Genomic DNA, 17,081 nt, shown 5'->3' on the forward strand with positions numbered 1-17,081 from the left:
GGATGCCAGCCTGAGAGGCTGGGGAACAGTCACACAGGGAAGAAATTTCCAAGGAAGTGTGGTCAAGTCTGGAGATTTCTCTCCACATGAATATACTGGAGCTAAGGGCAATTTACGATGCTCTGAGCCTAGGAAGAACTCTGCTTCAAAGTCAACCGGTGCTGATCCAGTAGGACATCATCATGGCAGTCGCCCACGTAAACAGACGGGGCGGCACAAGAAGCAGGAGGGCAATGACAGCAAGGATTCTTCGCTGGGCGAAAGATCATGTGATAACACTGTCAGCAGTGTTCATTCCGGGAGTGGACAACTAGGAAGATTTCCTCAGCATGAATGAATTCCACCCGGAAAAGTGGGAACTTCATCTGGAAGTTTCCACATGTTTGTAAACCGTTGGGAAAGACCAAAGGTGGTTATGATGGCGTCTCACATGAAGCGCCAGGTCTAGAGACCCTCAGGCAATAGCTGGGACGCTCTGGTAACACCGTGGGTGTACCAGTCGGTGTATGTGTTCCCTCCTCTGCCTTTCATACCCAGTGTATGGAGAATGATAGGAAGGAGAGGAGTAAGAACTATACTCGTGGCTCCGGTTTGGCCAAGAAGAACTTGGTACCCGGAACTTCAAGAGATACTAGAAAGGATCTTGATTCAGCAAGAATCATGTCTGTTCCATGACTTACCGCAGCTGCGTTGACGCCAGGGCGGGTGAACGCCGGATCCTAAGGGAAAAAGGCATTCCGGAAGAGGTCATCCCTACCCTGGTCAGAGCCAGGAAGGAGGTGACCGCACAACATTATCACCGTTTAGGTGAAAATATGTTCCATGGTGTGAGGCCAGGAAGGCTCCACGGAAGAATTTCAACTAGGTTAATTCCTACATTTCCTGCAAACAGGAGTGTATATGGGTCTCAAATTGGGGTCCATTAAGGTTCAAATTTCGACCGGTCGATTTTCTTCCAGAAAGAAATTGGCTTCAGTTCCTGAAGTCCAGAAGTTGTTAAGGGAGTACTGCATATACAACCCCCTTTTGATGTCTCCAGTGGCACTGGGCGATCTCAACGTAGTTTGGGATTCCTAAAATCACATTGGTTTAAACAACTCAAATCTGTGGATTTGATATATCTCACATGGAAAGTGACCATGCTGTTGGTCCTGGCCTCGGCCAGGCGAGTGTCAGAATTGGCGGCTTTATCTCATAAAGCCATATCTGATTGTCCATTCGGACAGAGCAAAGCTGTGGACTCGTCCCCAGTTTCTCCCTAAGGTGGTGTCAGCGTTTCACCTGAACCAGCTTATTGTGGTACCTGCGGCTACTAGGGACTTGGAGGACTCCAAGTTGCTGGATGTTGTCAGGGCCCTGAAAATATAGTTTCCAGGTCGGCTGGAGTCAGGAAATCTGACTTGCTGTTTATCCTGTGTGCACCCAACAAGCTGGGTGCTCCTGCTTCTAAGCAGACTATTGCTCGTTGGATTTGTAGTACAATTCAGCTTGCACATTCTGTGGCAGGCTTGCCACAGCAAAAAAAAAAAAATGTAAATGCCCATTCCACAAGGAAGGTGGGCTCATCTTGGGCGGCTGCCCGAGGGGTCTCGGCATTACAACTCTGCCGAGCAGCTACGTGGTCAGGGGAGAACACGTTTGTAAAATTCTACAAATTTGATACCCTGGCAAAAGAGGACCTGGAGTTCTCTCATTCGGTGCTGCAGAGTCATCCGCACTCTCCCGCCCGTTTGGGAGCTTTGGTATAATCCCCATGGTCCTTTCAGGAACCCCAGCATCCACTAGGACGATAGAGAAAATAAGAATTTACTTACCGATAATTCTATTTCTCGGAGTCCGTAGTGGATGCTGGGCGCCCATCCCAAGTGCGGATTATCTGCAATACTTGTACATAGTTATTGCTAACTAAATCGGGTTAGTGTTATTGTGAGCCATCTTTTCAGAGGCTCCCCTGTTATCATACTGTTAACTGGGTTCAGATCACAGGTTGTACAGTGTGATTGGTGTGGCTGGTATGAGTCTTACCCGGGATTCAAAATTCCTCCCTTATTGTGTACGCTCGTCCGGGCACAGTATCTAACTGGAGTCTGGAGGAGGGTCATAGGGGGAGGAGCCAGTGCACACCACCTGATCGGAAAGCTTTACTTTTGTGCCCTGTCTCCTGCGGAGCCGCTATTCCCCATGGGCCTTTCAGGAACCCCAGCATCCACTACGGACTCCGAGAAATAGAATTATCGGTAAGTAAATTCTTATTTTTTTCCCCGGGTCACTGGCGCTGGGTGTGTGCTGGCATACTCTCTCTCTCTCTGTCTCTCCAAAGGGCCTTGTGGGGGAACTGTCTCAGAATTCCCTGAGTGTGTGGTGTGTCGGTACGTGTGTGTCGGCATGTCTGAGGTAGAAGGCTCTCCTAGGGAGAAGGTGGAGCAAATGTGTGTGGTGTCCTGACTGGTTGGATATGTGGAATGTTTTAAGTGCTAATGTGAATTTATTGCACAAAAGGTTGGACAAAGCTGAGTCCAGGGAGTGTACAGGGAGTCAAGTCCTGCCTGCCACTATGTCGCAGGGACCTTCTGGGTCTCAAAAGTGCCCACTATCCCAAATGGTAGACACTGATACCGACACGGATTCTGACTCTAGTGTCGACTGCGATGATGCAAAGTTACAGCCAAAATTGGCTAAAAGTATTCAATATATGATTATTGCAATAAAGGATGTGTTGCATATCACAGATGAACCCTCTGTCCCTGACACGAGGGTGCGCATGTATAAGGAAAAGAGACCTGAGGTAAACTTTCCCCCATCTCATGAGCTGAACGAGTTATTTGAAAAGGCTTGCGAATCTCCAGACAAGAAACTGCAGATTCCCAAAAGGATTCTTATGGCGTATCCTTTCCCAAATACGGACAGGATACGGTGGGAATCCTCCCCAAGGGTGGACAAAGCGTTGACACGTTTATCCAAAAAGGTAGCGCTACCATCTCAAGATACGGCAACCCTCAGGGATCCTGCTGATCGCAAGCAGGAGACTACCTTGAAGTCCATTTATACACATTCTGGTACCTTACTCAGACCAGCGATAGCGTCGGCTTGGGTTTGTAGCGCTGTAGCAGCATGGACAGATACCTTATCGACAGAAATTGAGACCCTGGATAAGGACCATTTTATTGACCCTGGGTCATATTAAAGATGCTGTCTTATATATGAGAGATGCTCAAAGAGACATTGGCCTACTGGGTTCTAGAGTCAACGCTATGGCGATTTCTGCTAGACGAGTCCTATGGACCCGACAATGGACGGGTGATGCCGACTCGAATAGGCATATGGAGGTTTTACCTTACAAGGGTGAGGAATTGTTTGGGGAAGGTCTCTCGGACCTAGTTTCCACAGCCACGGCAGGTAAATCAACTTTTTTGCCTTATGTTTCCTCACAACCTAAGAAAGCGCCACATTATCAGATGCAGTCCTTTCGATCGCATAAAAACGAGAGTACGGGGATCGTCCTTTCTGGCCAGAGGTAAGGGCAGGGGGAAAAAGCTGCCAACCACAGCTAGTTCACAGGAGCAGAAGTCCTCCCCGGCCTCTACAAAATCCACCGCATGACGCTGGGGCTCCGCTGAGGGAGTCCGCCCCAGTGGGGGCACGTCTTCGACTTTTCAGCCACATCTGGGTTCACTCACAGGTGGATCCCTGGGCAATAGAAATTGTTTCCCAGGGTTACAAGCTGGAATTCGAAGAGGTGCCTCCTCGCCGCTTTTTCAAGTCAGCCCTACCAGCTTCTCTCCCAGAGAGGGAGATAGTTTTAAATGCAATTCACAAATTGTGTCTTCAACAAGTGGTGGTCAAAGTTCCCCTGCTGCAACAAGGGATGGGGTATTACTCAACCCTGTTTGTAGTCCCGAAACCGGACGGTTCGGTCAGACCCATTTTAAATTTAAAATCCTTAAACCTATACTTAAAAAGGTTCAAGTTCAAGATGGAATCGCTCAGAGCGGTCATCGCCAGCCTGGAAGGGGGGGGATTATATGGTGTCCCTGGACATAAAGGATGCATACCTTCATGTTCCCATATATCCACCTCATCAGGCATACCTGAGATTTGCGGTACAGGATTGTCATTACCAATTTCAGACATTGCCGTTTGGGCTTTCCACGGCCCCGAGGATTTTCACCAAGGTAATGGCGGAAATTATGGTGCTCTTGCGCAAGCAGGGTGTCGCAATTATCCCATACTTGGACGATCTCCTGATAAAAGCGAGATCACGAGAGCAGTTGCTGTACAGCGTATCACTCTCGCTGAAGGTGTTACAACAACACGGCTGGATTCTCAACATTCCGAAGTCACAGTTGGTTCCTACGACTCGTTTGGCCTTCTTAGGCATGATTCTAGATACGGACCAGAAAAGGGTTTATCTTCCGATAGAAAAGGCCCAGGAACTCATGTCTCTGGTCAGGGACCTATTGAAGCCAAAAAGGGTGTCAGTGCATCACTGCACTCGAGTCCTGGGAAAGATGGTGGCGTCTTATGAGGCCATTCCCTATGGCAGGTTCCATGCGAGGACTTTCCAATGGGACCTACTGGACAAGTGGTCCGGGTCACATCTACAGATTCATCAGATGATCACCCTGTCCCCCAGGGCCAGGGTATCTCTCCTGTGGTGGCTGCAGAGTGCTCACCTTCTAGAGGGTCGCAGGTCCGGCATTCAGGACTGGATTCTGGTGACCACGGACGCGAGCCTCCGAGGTTGGGGAGTAGTCACACATGGAAGAAACTTCCAAGGTCTCTGGTCAAGCCAGGAGACTTGTCTTCACATCAACGTCCTGGAATTGAGGGCCATATACAACGCCCTCCGTCAAGCGGAGAATTGCTTCGCGATCTACCGGTTCTGATTCAGTCAGACAACATCACCGCAGTGGCTCATGTAAATCGCCAAGGCGAAACAAAGAGCAGAGTGGCAATGGCGGAAGCCACCAGGATTCTTCGCTGGGCGGAAAATCATGTAAGCGCACTGACAGCAGTGTTCATTCCAGGAGTGGACAACTGGGAAGCAGACTTCCTCAGCAGACACGATCTACATCCATGAGAGTGGGGACTTCATCAGGAAGTCTTCGCACAGATTGCAAGTCTGTCGGGACTGCCCCAGATAGACATGTTGGCGTCCCGCCTCAACAAGAAACTACAGAGGTATTGCGCCAGGTCAAGAGACCCTCAGGCGGTGGCAGTGGACGCCCTGGTGACATCGTGGGTGTTCCAGTCGGTCTATGTGTTTCCTCCTCTTCCTCTTATCCCCAAGGTGTTGAGAATAATAAGAAAAAGAGGAGTACAGGCAATTCTCATTGTTAGATTGGCCGCGAAGGGCCTGGTATCCGGATCTGCAGGAAATGCTCACAGAAGATCCGTGGCCTCTTCCTCTAAGACAGGACCTGTTACAACAGGGGCCCTGTCTGTTCCAAGACTTACCGCGGCTGCGTTTGACGGCATGGCGGTTGAACGCCGGATCCTAGCGGAAAAAGGCATTCTGGATGAGGTCATTCCTACTCTGATAAAGGCTAGGAAGGACGTGACAGCAAAACATTATCACCGGATTTGGCGGAAGTATGTTTCTTGGTGTGAGTCCAGGAATGCTCCTCCGGAAGAATTCCATCTGTGCCGTTTCCTTCACTTCCTACAGACTGGAGTGAATTTGGGCCTAAAATTAGGCTCCATTAAGGTTCAGATTTCGGCCCTATCCATCTTCTTTCAGAAGGAATTGGCTTCTCCCAGAAGTACAGACTTTTGTTAAGGGAGTGCTGCATATTCAGCCTCCTTTTGTACCTCCAGTGGCACCCTGGGACCTTAACGTGGTGTTGCGGTTCTTTAAGTTTCACTGGTTTGAACCACTTAAAACGGTGGAATTAAAATATCTCACTTGGAAAGTGGTCATGTTGTTAGCCTTGGCATCGGCTAGGCGAGTGTCTGATTTGGCGGCTTTGTCTCACAAAAGCCCCTATCTGGTTTTCCATGTGGATAGAGCAGAATTGCGGACTCGTCCTTAATTCTTGCCCAAGGTAGTTTCATCTTTTCATATGAACCAACTATTGTGGTGCCTGTGGCTACGCGAGACTTGGAGGATTCCGAGTCCCTTGATGTAGTCAGGGCTTTGAAAATTTACGTGGCCAGAACGGCTCGGGTCAGAAAAACAGAGGCACTGTTTGTCCTGTATGCAGCCAACAAGGTTGGCGCTCCTGCTTCTAAGCAGACGGTTGCTCGCTGGATCTGTAACACGATTCAGCAGGCTCATTCTATGGCTGGATTGCCGTTACCAAAAACTAGGAAGTTGGGCTCTTCTTGGGCGGCTGCCCGAGGGGTCTCGGCATTACAGCTGTGCCGAGCTGCTACTTGGTCGGGTTCAAACACCTTTGCAAAGTTTTACAAGTTTGATACCCTGGCTGAGGAGGACCTCATGTTTGCTCAATCGGTGCTGCAGAGTCATCCGCACTCTCCCGCCCATTTGGGAGCTTTGGTATAATCCCCATGGTCCTTACGGAGTCCCCAGCATCCTCTAGGACGTAAGAGAAAATAAGATTTTAAACCTACCGGTAAATCTTTTTCTCCTAGTCCGTAGAGGATGCTGGGCGCCCGTCCCAGTGCGGACTACATCTGCAAGACTTGTATATAGTTTTTGCTTACATAAGGGTTATGTTACAGTTTGATCAGTCTTGGGCTGATGCTGTTTTGTTTCATACTGTTAACTGGTTCGTTTATTCCAAGTTATACGGTGTGGATGGTGTGGGCTGGTATGAATCTTGCCCTTAGATTAACAAAAATCCTTTCCTCGTACTGTCAGTCTCCTCTGGGCACAGTTTCTCTAACTGAGGTCTGGAGGAGGGGCATAGAGGGAGGAGCCAGTGCACACCCATACCTAAAGTTCTTTTTTAGTGCCCATGTCTCCTGCGGAGCCCGTCTATCCCATGGTCCTTACGGAGTCCCCAGCATCCTCTACGGACTAGGAGAAAAAGATTTACCGGTAGGTTTAAAATCTTATTTTCTCTAGTAGGAGCAGTGGTAAGACCTGCTATGGCTTCGGACTGGGTAGCAAAGGCAATGGGTGAATGGACAGAGGAACTAGTGAATGGCCTCTTTTCTCCTAATAGGGAGCAAGAGGATCTTTTAAGCCTTTTCAAGACAATCTGCCCAATACTTGGAAGAAGCAGCAATTGATATGGGTATAGTTGCTTCTAAAGCTTCAGCCTTGACAGTAGCCGCTCGTAGAGCAGTTTGGCTACGTACCTGGAAAGCAGATGCGGAATCCAAGAAAGAATTGGAAGCATTGCATTTCATTGGTAATATATTGTTTGGGAAACCATTATCGGATATCCTAGAATCAGAGGCTGAATAAAAAAAAAAGTCAGATTTCCGTCTACTTATAACCCTAAGACTAGGGGTTCAAAGTTTCGCTCATTTCGGTGGCAAAGCAAGGCGAAAGCTAAAGAGGAGTCTAAGCAGCCCCAGTCCAATAGATCGGCCAGGGGTAGGAAGCAATGGGCTAGTAGAAAGCCAGCTTCCAAGCCTGAGCAGAAACCATCAGCCTGAAGAGACGGGCCTCCGCCTGGAGGATTCCAGGGTTGGGGGCCGACTCCTTCATTTTGCACACATATGGCAACAGTCGACGACAGATGCTTGAGTGCAGAAGGTGGTATCTCAGGGGTATGGGTTCCCATTCAGGAAGCAGCCTCCTCAAAGATTTTTTTGCGCCAGCCCGTCTCGTATAGAGTCGAAGGCCAATGTCCTGCAAGAAGCAGTCCAAAAATTACTGCAGTCAGGTGTGATTGTCCCAGTACCTCCATCACAAAAGGGACAGGGGTTTTACTCCAATCTATTTCTAATCCAGAAGCCAAATGGGTCATTTCGACCAATTCTCAATCTCAAAATGTTAAACAAATACATTTGGATTCCAAGGTTCCACATGGAGACATTACGCTCCATAATGTTGGCTATGGAACCGGGAGATTACATGGTATCTCTGGATGTACAGGATGCTTACCTACATGTGTCTCATCAGTGCTACCTCAGGTTTGCCATCCTTCAGGAACATTTTAAGTTTCAAGCCTTGCCTTTCGGGCTAGCAACAGCACCCAGGGTGTTTACCAAGATTATGGTCGTTATGGCATCTTATCTCCGCAATCAAGGGATAAGAATATTCCCATACCTCGACGACTTGTTAATCCTAGCACATTCGCAGGAGTTACTTCTGAGCCATCTTCAACAGACAATAGTTTGTTTACAGAGACACGGGTGGCTCATAAATTGGGAAAAGTCGTCTCTGAATCCGTCACAGCGGATGGTTCATTTGGGGGCCATATTGGATTCAGACCTACAGAGAGTTTTCTTACCAGAGAAAAAGATGGTCAAGGTGCAGGTCATGACTCAGGAAGCGTTGCACGCCCATACAATGTCAGTCCATGCAGCAATGCGATGTTGGGTCTGATGGTATCAACCTTCGACATGGTGGAATATACGCAATTCCACTCCAGACCATTACAGTGCCTTATTCTGATCAAATGGACGGAAATCATCAGACAAAAGCAGATGATAAAGTTTCCAGTAAATGTAAAAAGGTCTCTAGCGTGGTGGCTACAGACAGACCATTTAAACAAGGGGAGACCCTTTTGGATAAAAGAATGGCAAGTCCTGACAACAGATGCCAGTCTGCAAGGCTGGGGTGCGGTACTCGGAAGCCTTTGGTTCCAGGGAAAATGGACCGCAAGGGAAAGTCGCCTGCCAATAAATCTGTTGGAAATAAGGGCCATTTACATGGCTCTAGTTCAGGCAAAGGACAGTCTGCAAGGAAGACCGGTCCAGATTCGCTCGGACAATGCGACAGCAGTAGCGTACCTCAATCATCAAGGAGGAACTCACAGCAAAAGATTGATGGAGGAAGTAACTCCCATTCTAAGATGGGCAGAACTCCATCTCCCAGCATTGTCAGCAGTGTTTGTCCCAGGTGTACTGAACTGGGAAGCGGATTTTCTCAGTCGACACACCATTCAGGAAACCAAATGGGCATTACACCCAGAAGTGTTTCAGACAATAGTGAACAGATGGGGTCTACCAGAGATAGACCTCATGGCGTCTCGTCTAAACAACAAAGTTCCGAAGTACGGATCGAGAACAAAGGATCCCGGAGCGGTCCTTGTAGACGCACTGTCAGTAGAATGGAAATTTCGTCTGGCATATCTGTTCCCTCCAATATCTGTTACCCAGAGTAGTGCGAAAAATAAAGCAAGCAAAGGGAGCAATAATTCTAATAGCTCCAGCTTGGCCAAGAAGGCATTGGTACACAGATCTACTGAGAATGTCCGTGGAAGCACCGATACTGCTTCCTCAACGTCCAGATCTGCTAATGCAGGGTCCTTGTTGTCACAGCCATCTGGATCGTCTCTGTCTTTGACGGCGTGGCTGTTGAAACCTCTATCTTAGAAGCTAGAGGATTTTCGAAACAAGTAATCCAAACTATGCTTAGAGCAAGAAAGCCTTCAGCTCGTGTGTATCATAGAATATGGCAAGCCTATATTCATTGGTGTACTGAAAAAAAGTTTGAATCCAAGATCTTTTAAAGTATCCAGGATTTTGGATTTCCTTCAAGCAGGATTAGATAAAGGTTTGAAAGTAGCTTCCTTGAGAGTTCAAGCATCAGCGTTAACTGTATGGTTTCAGCGAAAGATTGCTGATTTACAGGATGTACGTGCTTTCTTTCAGGGAGTTGTACATATTCAACCTCGATTTGTTCCTCCTGCAGCTCCCTGGGATTTGAATTTAGTTATTAAATTCCTCTAGGGTTTTCCGTTTGAACCGCTTAAGAGAGCAGATCTTAAATGGTTAACGGTTAAAGTGCTTTTTTTACTGGCAATGGCGTCAGCCAGAAGAGTGTCAGACTTAGGAGCGTTATCGTGTAAGTCTCCTTTCCTACGTTTTTTTCCAGATAACCAGTTCTCGTTCTGAGAACTGCTCTATCTTCCAAAGGTGGTTTCAAAGTTTCACCTTAATGAAGAGATTGTAGTCCCAGTCTTTCAGGTATCAGGACTTTCTGCGGGAGAAGCGTCGCTGGACGTAGTCCGAGCTTTAAGAATCTACATAAATCGTACTAGTGCCATCAGGAAAACAGATTCTCTCATCCTCCTCTACGGATTTCATAGAAGAGGATGGCCTGCTAGTAAACAGACGCTGGCAAGATGGCTCCGAATGGTAATATCAGAAGCTTATTTTCATGCAGATCTCCCTACTCCGGCTAATGTCTCTGCTCACTCTACACGTAAGGTAGGTCCTTCTTGGGCAGCACAACAGGGTGCTTCAGCAGAACAGATTTGTAAGGCAGCCACATGGTCTTCCATAAACACATTCATCAGACATTATGCCTTGGATACTTTTGCCTCTCATGACGCAGACTTTGGGCGAAAGGTCCTCCTGTCTAATCAGGAGCGTCCCCACCACTAAAACTGGCTTTGGGAATCCCAATGTTATCCTGTGGATAATCCTGTGGACCCAGCCAGAGAAATAGACGTTATGGTAAGTACTTACCGTTGATAATGTGATTTCTCTTATGTCCACAGGTATCCACAGGGGTCCCACCCTGACGCATCTGATTTGAGGATCTTGACAATCACTAAAACCTCTTCCCTCTTGTATGGAAGGGTGTGCATGTGTGTTATCGCCTAAATAGGTTTCTACCTGATGCTCCTGCCTAAATCGCTGTGGAAAGAACTGATTTGACTGAGTCAGTGGGCTGGATTATATGGTGAAGCCCTGATGCATCCTGGGAGGCCAGAAGGCTCGTGACCGTGTTGGTGCCATTTCCGCTGTCGCTCCAGCATTACCCAATGTTATCCTGTGGATACCTGTGGACATAAGAGAAATCACGTTATCAACTGTAAGTTCTTACCATAACGTCTATATTGCGATTAATGACCGATTAGTCATTATCACGGTATACTATTAGAGGCCAAAAACAGCCCGCGATCACGCGATATCACATAAGATCGGGGCAAAATCTCTGATCCCATGTGTTATTGCGGCTCTGGCAGCCGCTTATAGTGGATTATGCTGTGGGGGAGGACTTGTGAGATTTGGCAGTACATGCACCCGAAGCATTATCCGCGATAAAGTACCGACATTGTGGGGGGGGGGGGGAGAGTGCGCCGCATCTTGGGCTAACAGGATAGTCCCCGGCGATACAATTACCAGCGGTCATTGACAGCAGGTAATTGGATACCACCGTTAGAGTGTTGTGTGCATATAATGTTTACATTTCTGTTTCTATTAGCTATTTAATGTTAATTAAACAAACTCAAACACAATATTTCTCTCATCCTAGGCTTCAATGTAGAGACGGTAGAATACAAGAACATCAGCTTTACTGTGTGGGATGTGGGTGGTCAGGATAAGATCCGGCCACTGTGGAGACATTACTTCCAGAACACTCAGGGTGGGTTTCTATATCTTCTATATATTTAATGTGCGTAAGAATCTGTTTTGAATTCACCAGCGTGTGAGGTTTCTGTAAATTTAGTGTTAAACGTATTCTTCTTTCTGTGGAGTCAAAGGTTTAGTTATGTCGACCTTTTTATTTGTAAAATATGTTTGCATTGTTTGGGGGGCTCTGTACCATATTGTTAAATTGTCTGTACCAAACATGTCTGTCTGCTGCATATTCTACCAATAATGACTCTGGAGCAGCTATTATGGTGCCCATACACTTGTGAGATAATCGGTGCTAACCTTCGATTTTGACCGCATCTGTGAGAGAGATTGAAGGATTGTATGCACATTTTAGGTACCTTTCGACGCGATGCTCGGGCACGCCGGTCGAATCTCGCGTCTCAAGATAGTATGTGCTGCACTTAATATTTATCGAATCGCAGTGCGATCGCATGTGTTTTTAACAAGTGTATGGGCACCATTAGGCAGATGAGTTTCTTTGTTTTGATTTTGTTTCTTTTTCATTTTTAACAGTTGTTTTTTGTTTTGTTTTTAAAGACATGAGCGCAATAAGTTTACATAAAATAAACAAGTATTGCACACGTATTCCTGGTTTTATTTGAATTGTGTCTGTGCTGTGTAATAAATGTCTCCCTTTGTATAAAATAATTCCTTTTTTATTGAAAGCATAGCTTTAGCACAAGGAGTTAATAATAATTTCTAGTTTGTAGTATGTTTTGTTATTATTATATGTATTATTAGCCCGCCTCCCTCACCTCGCTCCATGATGCTTTGAATTGCAGTTTTCTTGTCAAACTATTGCTGTCTATTGTCTGAGCATCTTCTCACGTGGCATGCCACATGGAACAAGAGCAGAAGAAAGCACTGTGCCGGACTAGCAGAAAATAGGCCATAAGTGATATTCCGGCGTTTGTTCTTTCTCACTTTTGACACTGCTACCCATGTGAATAGCAGGCAGATGCATGGAAAAGACAGAAGATCCCTGTATTTCTGTATTCTCAGAGCGCTTTTCTTTAGTCTTGCAAAATGTCCCAAAGCACACATTGAAATAAGCTCAAAAGAAGTTTTCGGTTAATGACTAAAACCATTTAATTCCAGGTTATTGTTTATTTAAATAGATTTTACACAACATATTACAAAAAACAAACCAAGCTACTGGATGTAATTGTTGGTAATTTCTTGATTCATCATGTGCTCCATCTTATTTGCATTCTGTCAGCCATTGTTTGTGTTTTTGCTGTATGAATCGATAGAATAGAAGTAAAATTTATATTTTTTCTCTTACGTCCTAGAGGATGCTGGGGTCCACATTAGTACCATGGGGTATAGACGGGTCCACTAGGAGCCGTTGGCACTTTAAGAGTTTGAGAGTGTGGCTGGCTCCTCCCTCTATGCCCCTCCTACCAGACCCAGTTTAGATAATTGTGCCCGGAGGAGCCGATCACAGCTAGGGGAGCTCTACAGAGCTTCTTTAGTAAAAGTTTATTTTAGAGTTTAGTTTTTTACAGGGAGGCTGCTGGCAACAGCCTCCCTGCTTCGAGGGACTAAGGGGGGGAGTAGTGTCCGCCCTGCGGGGTCTGAGCCACTATCTCCGCTGACAGGACACTGAGCTCCTGAGGGGATCGAACGTTCCCCACCACAGGGGATCGCTCACCCCATCAGCATGCCGCCACCCCCTTACAGAGCCAGAAGGTCAGAAGAGGCGAGATATGGCGGCACAAGGGTAGGAGAACAGCTCTGAGCGGCTGCGCTCCGGGAAGGCTCAGCGGCACACAGTGTTGGCGCTTTGAGGGGCGCCCTGAACCAGCGTCTTAATACCCTACACTGGTCACAGACGCTAACCGGAGACTGAATCCCCAAGCTAGCGTCAGAATCCTCCATACTCAGACGCTCACGGGACAGAATCCCCTGCCTAGCGACTGAGTTCTCAGGCCAGTATAAAGAATTTGTGCGGGAAGACGTGCCATCTTCAAGGGGCGGAGCTTCTCCTCAGAGCGGACCCAACAGCGTTCATCGCCATTTTCCTGCCTGCAGTTCCTGTACACAGACGCTGATAGAGCTGTCCCTCTAAGCAACTCCAGCTATCCTGTGCAGTACCAGGGAGTTGTAGAAGGGGAAGGGGGTGGGGTTTGGGAGGCGGTGAATTAGATGTGTGTAACTATTACAGTACACAGTGGGCGCTGGTAAGGGGTGTCCTTTTATCTAAAACAGCGCTGTGTGTGGGTTGGCTCCAAACTCTGTGTCTCTCTTGCCATTCTCAGGGGGGAAACTGTCTAGCCTACCCTGTGTGTGTGTGTGTGTGTGTGTGTGTGTGTGTGTGTGTGTGTGTGTGTGTGAGATAGTGTTTGCGGTCTCCAGTTAGCTGTGTCGTATGCGGCTGAGGATATGTCCTCTCAGGATGATCTCATTCCATGTAATCAGGATTGCACTGTTGTAGCGCAGATACCAGCAAGGGAGCCTGAGTGGTTATTCTCTATCAAAACTATGATTTCTCAGATTCCTGCTAGGGTTGCTCAGAATGAACCTGCAACTCAGGTTTTACAGAATTCTATGGCAGTATGGTCCGGTTCTGTTACCTCAGGACCCCCGTCTGTAGGTTCCCACAAACATGCTCTTGCCCAGATCATGCAAGACAACACAGATACCGACTCCGACACGGCAGACGGTGATGGGGACGTGCTCAGAGGGGCCGCATCTCTTGCAATAGGGGTGCAGTTGATGATAGAGGCTATTAGAGATGTGTTGAATATTACTGACACAACACCTGACCAGGTTGAGGAGGCTTACTTCACTAACAATAAGAAAGCCTTGCTAACCTTCCCTGCGTCCAAAGCATTAAATGCTATTTTTGAAAAAGCATGGGAAAACCTAGAGAAAAAATTCCAGATCCTTAGGAAGGTTCTGGTTGCTTTCCCCTTCCCTGAGGAGGATAGAAAGAAATGGGAAAACCCACCCATAGTGGACGCGTCTGTATCCAGACTCTCTCAAAAGGTGGTTTTACCTGTTCCAGGATCTACCGCCTTAAAAGGAGTTGGCTGATCGCAAAATTGATACTACGCTCAAATCCATATACACTGCTTCAGGGGCGATACTCTGTCCTACTATTGCCTGTGCATGGATTTCCAAAGCTATAGTAAAGTGGTCAGGCACGTTACTTGAGGATTTGGATACGTTAGATAAGAGTGACATTGAATTGTTTCTCAATAACATTCAGGATTCTGCAGGTTTTATGGTGGAATCCATGAAAGACCTAGGTTCAATGGCTGCAGTAATTTCTTCCATGTCTGTCTCAGCTCGTCGTGGACTGTGGCTGTGCCAATGGTCTGCCGACGCAGAATCCAGGAGAGGTGTGGAGACCCTACCCTACACAGGTAAGGCTCTCTTTGGGGATGCGTGGATCTCCTCGGCTACAGCGGGTATGTCCCCTTTTCTTCCCTCAGCAGCTCCGGCTACGAATAAAAACCCCTTTCTTCACCTGCATCACAGTCCTTTCGGGTTACTAAACCAAGAAAGGCCAAACCGTCCAACACCTTCTTTAGAGGTGGCCGACCAAAATCCAAGAAACCTGCGGCTGCGGTTTCCCAGGAACAGAAACCTGCTTCCGGTACACCAAAGTCCTCAGCATGACGGTGGACCGCGTGGCCTGGAGGTAGGGCCGCTGGGGGCGAGACTCGGACATTTCAGTCACGTCTGGATGTCGTCTGGCCTGGATCCCTGGGTACAAGATATTGTGTTCCAGGGGTACCGGCTGGACTTTCAAAATCTCCCTCCTCACCGGTTCTTCAAATCGGGCTTGCCGTCAGACAGGGCTACCCTACAGGGGGCCATCCAGAAGTTGGTGGAGGCACGGGTTATTGTACCAGTTCCTCCCCAGATGCAAAACACAGGTTACTATTCGAAACTTTTTGTGGTACCGAAAACGCATGGTTCGGTCAGGCCCATATTGAACTTAAAATCTCTAAACCCCTTCCTGAGGGAGTTCAAGTTCAAAATGGAGTCTCTAAGGGCAGTGATATCAGGTCTGGAGGAGGAGGAATTCCTGGTATCACTGGATATCAAGGATGCTTACCTCCACATTCCGATTTGGCTGCAGCATCAAACTTATCTCCGATTCGCACTGTTGGACTGTCATTTTCAGTTCCAGGCCCTTCCATTCGGCCTCTCCACAGCACCAAGGGTATTCACCAAGGTGATGGCGGAAATTATGCTTCTCCTCCGTAGACACGGGGTTGAAAATAATTCCGTATCTAGACAATCTGCTGATAAAGGCTTCGTCCAAAGAGAAGCTGTTACGGTCCATAGCTCTCACGACCCAGCTTCTCAGGGAACATGGTTGGATCCTGAATCTCCCAAAATCAGATTTGGTACCAACCAGGAGGTTGTCCTAGCTGGGAATGATCCTCGACATGGAAGCGCAGAGGGTGTTTCTTCCAGAGGAAAAAGCGTTGGTAATATAAACAATGGTCCGGTATGTCCTGAAGCCAGCCCGGGTGTCGATTTATCAGTGCATTCGCCTTCTGGGGAAGATGGTGGAGTCTTACGAGGCTCTGCAGTATGGGAGGTTTCATTCTCTGTCCTTCCAACTGTATCTCCTGGACAAGTGGTCGGGATCCCATCTACACATGCACCAGAGAATACGTCTGTCGCCAAAGGCCAGGATTTCACTCCTCTGATAGCTGCAATCACCTCACCTTCTGGAGGGCCGCAGGTTCGGTATTCAGGACTGGATCCTTCTAATCACGGATGCAAGTCTCCGGGGCTGGGGCGCAGTCACTCAAGGGGAAACCTTCCAAGGAAGGTGGTCAAGTCTGGAAGCCGGCCTGCTGATAAACATTCTGGAACGAAGAGCCGTCTACAACGGTCTTCTCCAAGCGGCCCATCTTCTAAGAAATCGGGCCATTCAAGTGCAGTCGGACAATGTAACGACAGTGGCTTACATAAACCGACAGGGCAGAACGAAGAGCAGAGCTGCAATGTCAGAGGTAACAAGAATCATCCTCTGGTCAGAAAAGCACGCGTTGGCGCTGTCAGCGATTTTCATTCCGGGAGTAGACAACTGGGAAGCGGACTTCCTCAGCAGACACGATCTCCATCCAGGAGAGTGGGGACTCCATCCAGAGGTGTTCAAAGAGGTAACAGATCTTTGGGGCGTACCCCAGATTGACATGATGGCCTCTCGTCTCTACAGGAAGCTTCGGCTGTATTGTTCCAGGTCGAGGGACCCGCAAGCAGTGGCGGTGGACGCCCTAGTGACTCCGTGGGTGTTCCAGTCGGTGTACGTGTTTCCTCCAATCCCACTCATTCCAAGAGTTCTCAAACTCATAAGGAGAACAAGAGTTCAGGCAATCCCCATCGCTCCGGACTGGCTGAGAAGGGCTTGGTACACAGATCTTCTGGATCTACTGCTAGAAGAGCCTCTGCCTCTTCGTTAGGACCTGCTGCAGCAGGGGCCGTTCGCCTATCAAGACTTACCATGGCTACGTTTGACGGCATGGAGGTTGAACGCCAGATACTAGCTCGGAAGGGCATTCCGAACAAGGTTATACCTACAGGCTAGGAAAGGAGTAACGTCAAAACATTACAATTGTATTATGAAAAAATATGTCTCT

General features: G+C 47.8%; 1 protein-coding gene across 6 annotated transcripts in view; it reads left to right on the plus strand.

Moving 5' to 3' along the window:
* Positions 1–17,081, plus strand: part of ARF3 (ADP ribosylation factor 3) — a 92,515-nt gene that overhangs the window by 60,990 nt on the left and 14,444 nt on the right. For all 6 annotated transcript variants that reach the window (XM_063952706.1, XM_063952707.1, XM_063952704.1 and 3 more), the window contains one exon: positions 11,348–11,458. In XM_063952706.1, the coding sequence (XP_063808776.1) occupies positions 11,348–11,458 (111 nt within the window). The remainder of the gene's footprint in view (positions 1–11,347; positions 11,459–17,081) is intronic.

The sequence above is a fragment of the Pseudophryne corroboree genome, chromosome 2 (genome assembly GCF_028390025.1).
Source record: "Pseudophryne corroboree isolate aPseCor3 chromosome 2, aPseCor3.hap2, whole genome shotgun sequence".
Taxonomy (NCBI): Eukaryota; Metazoa; Chordata; class Amphibia; order Anura; family Myobatrachidae; genus Pseudophryne; species Pseudophryne corroboree.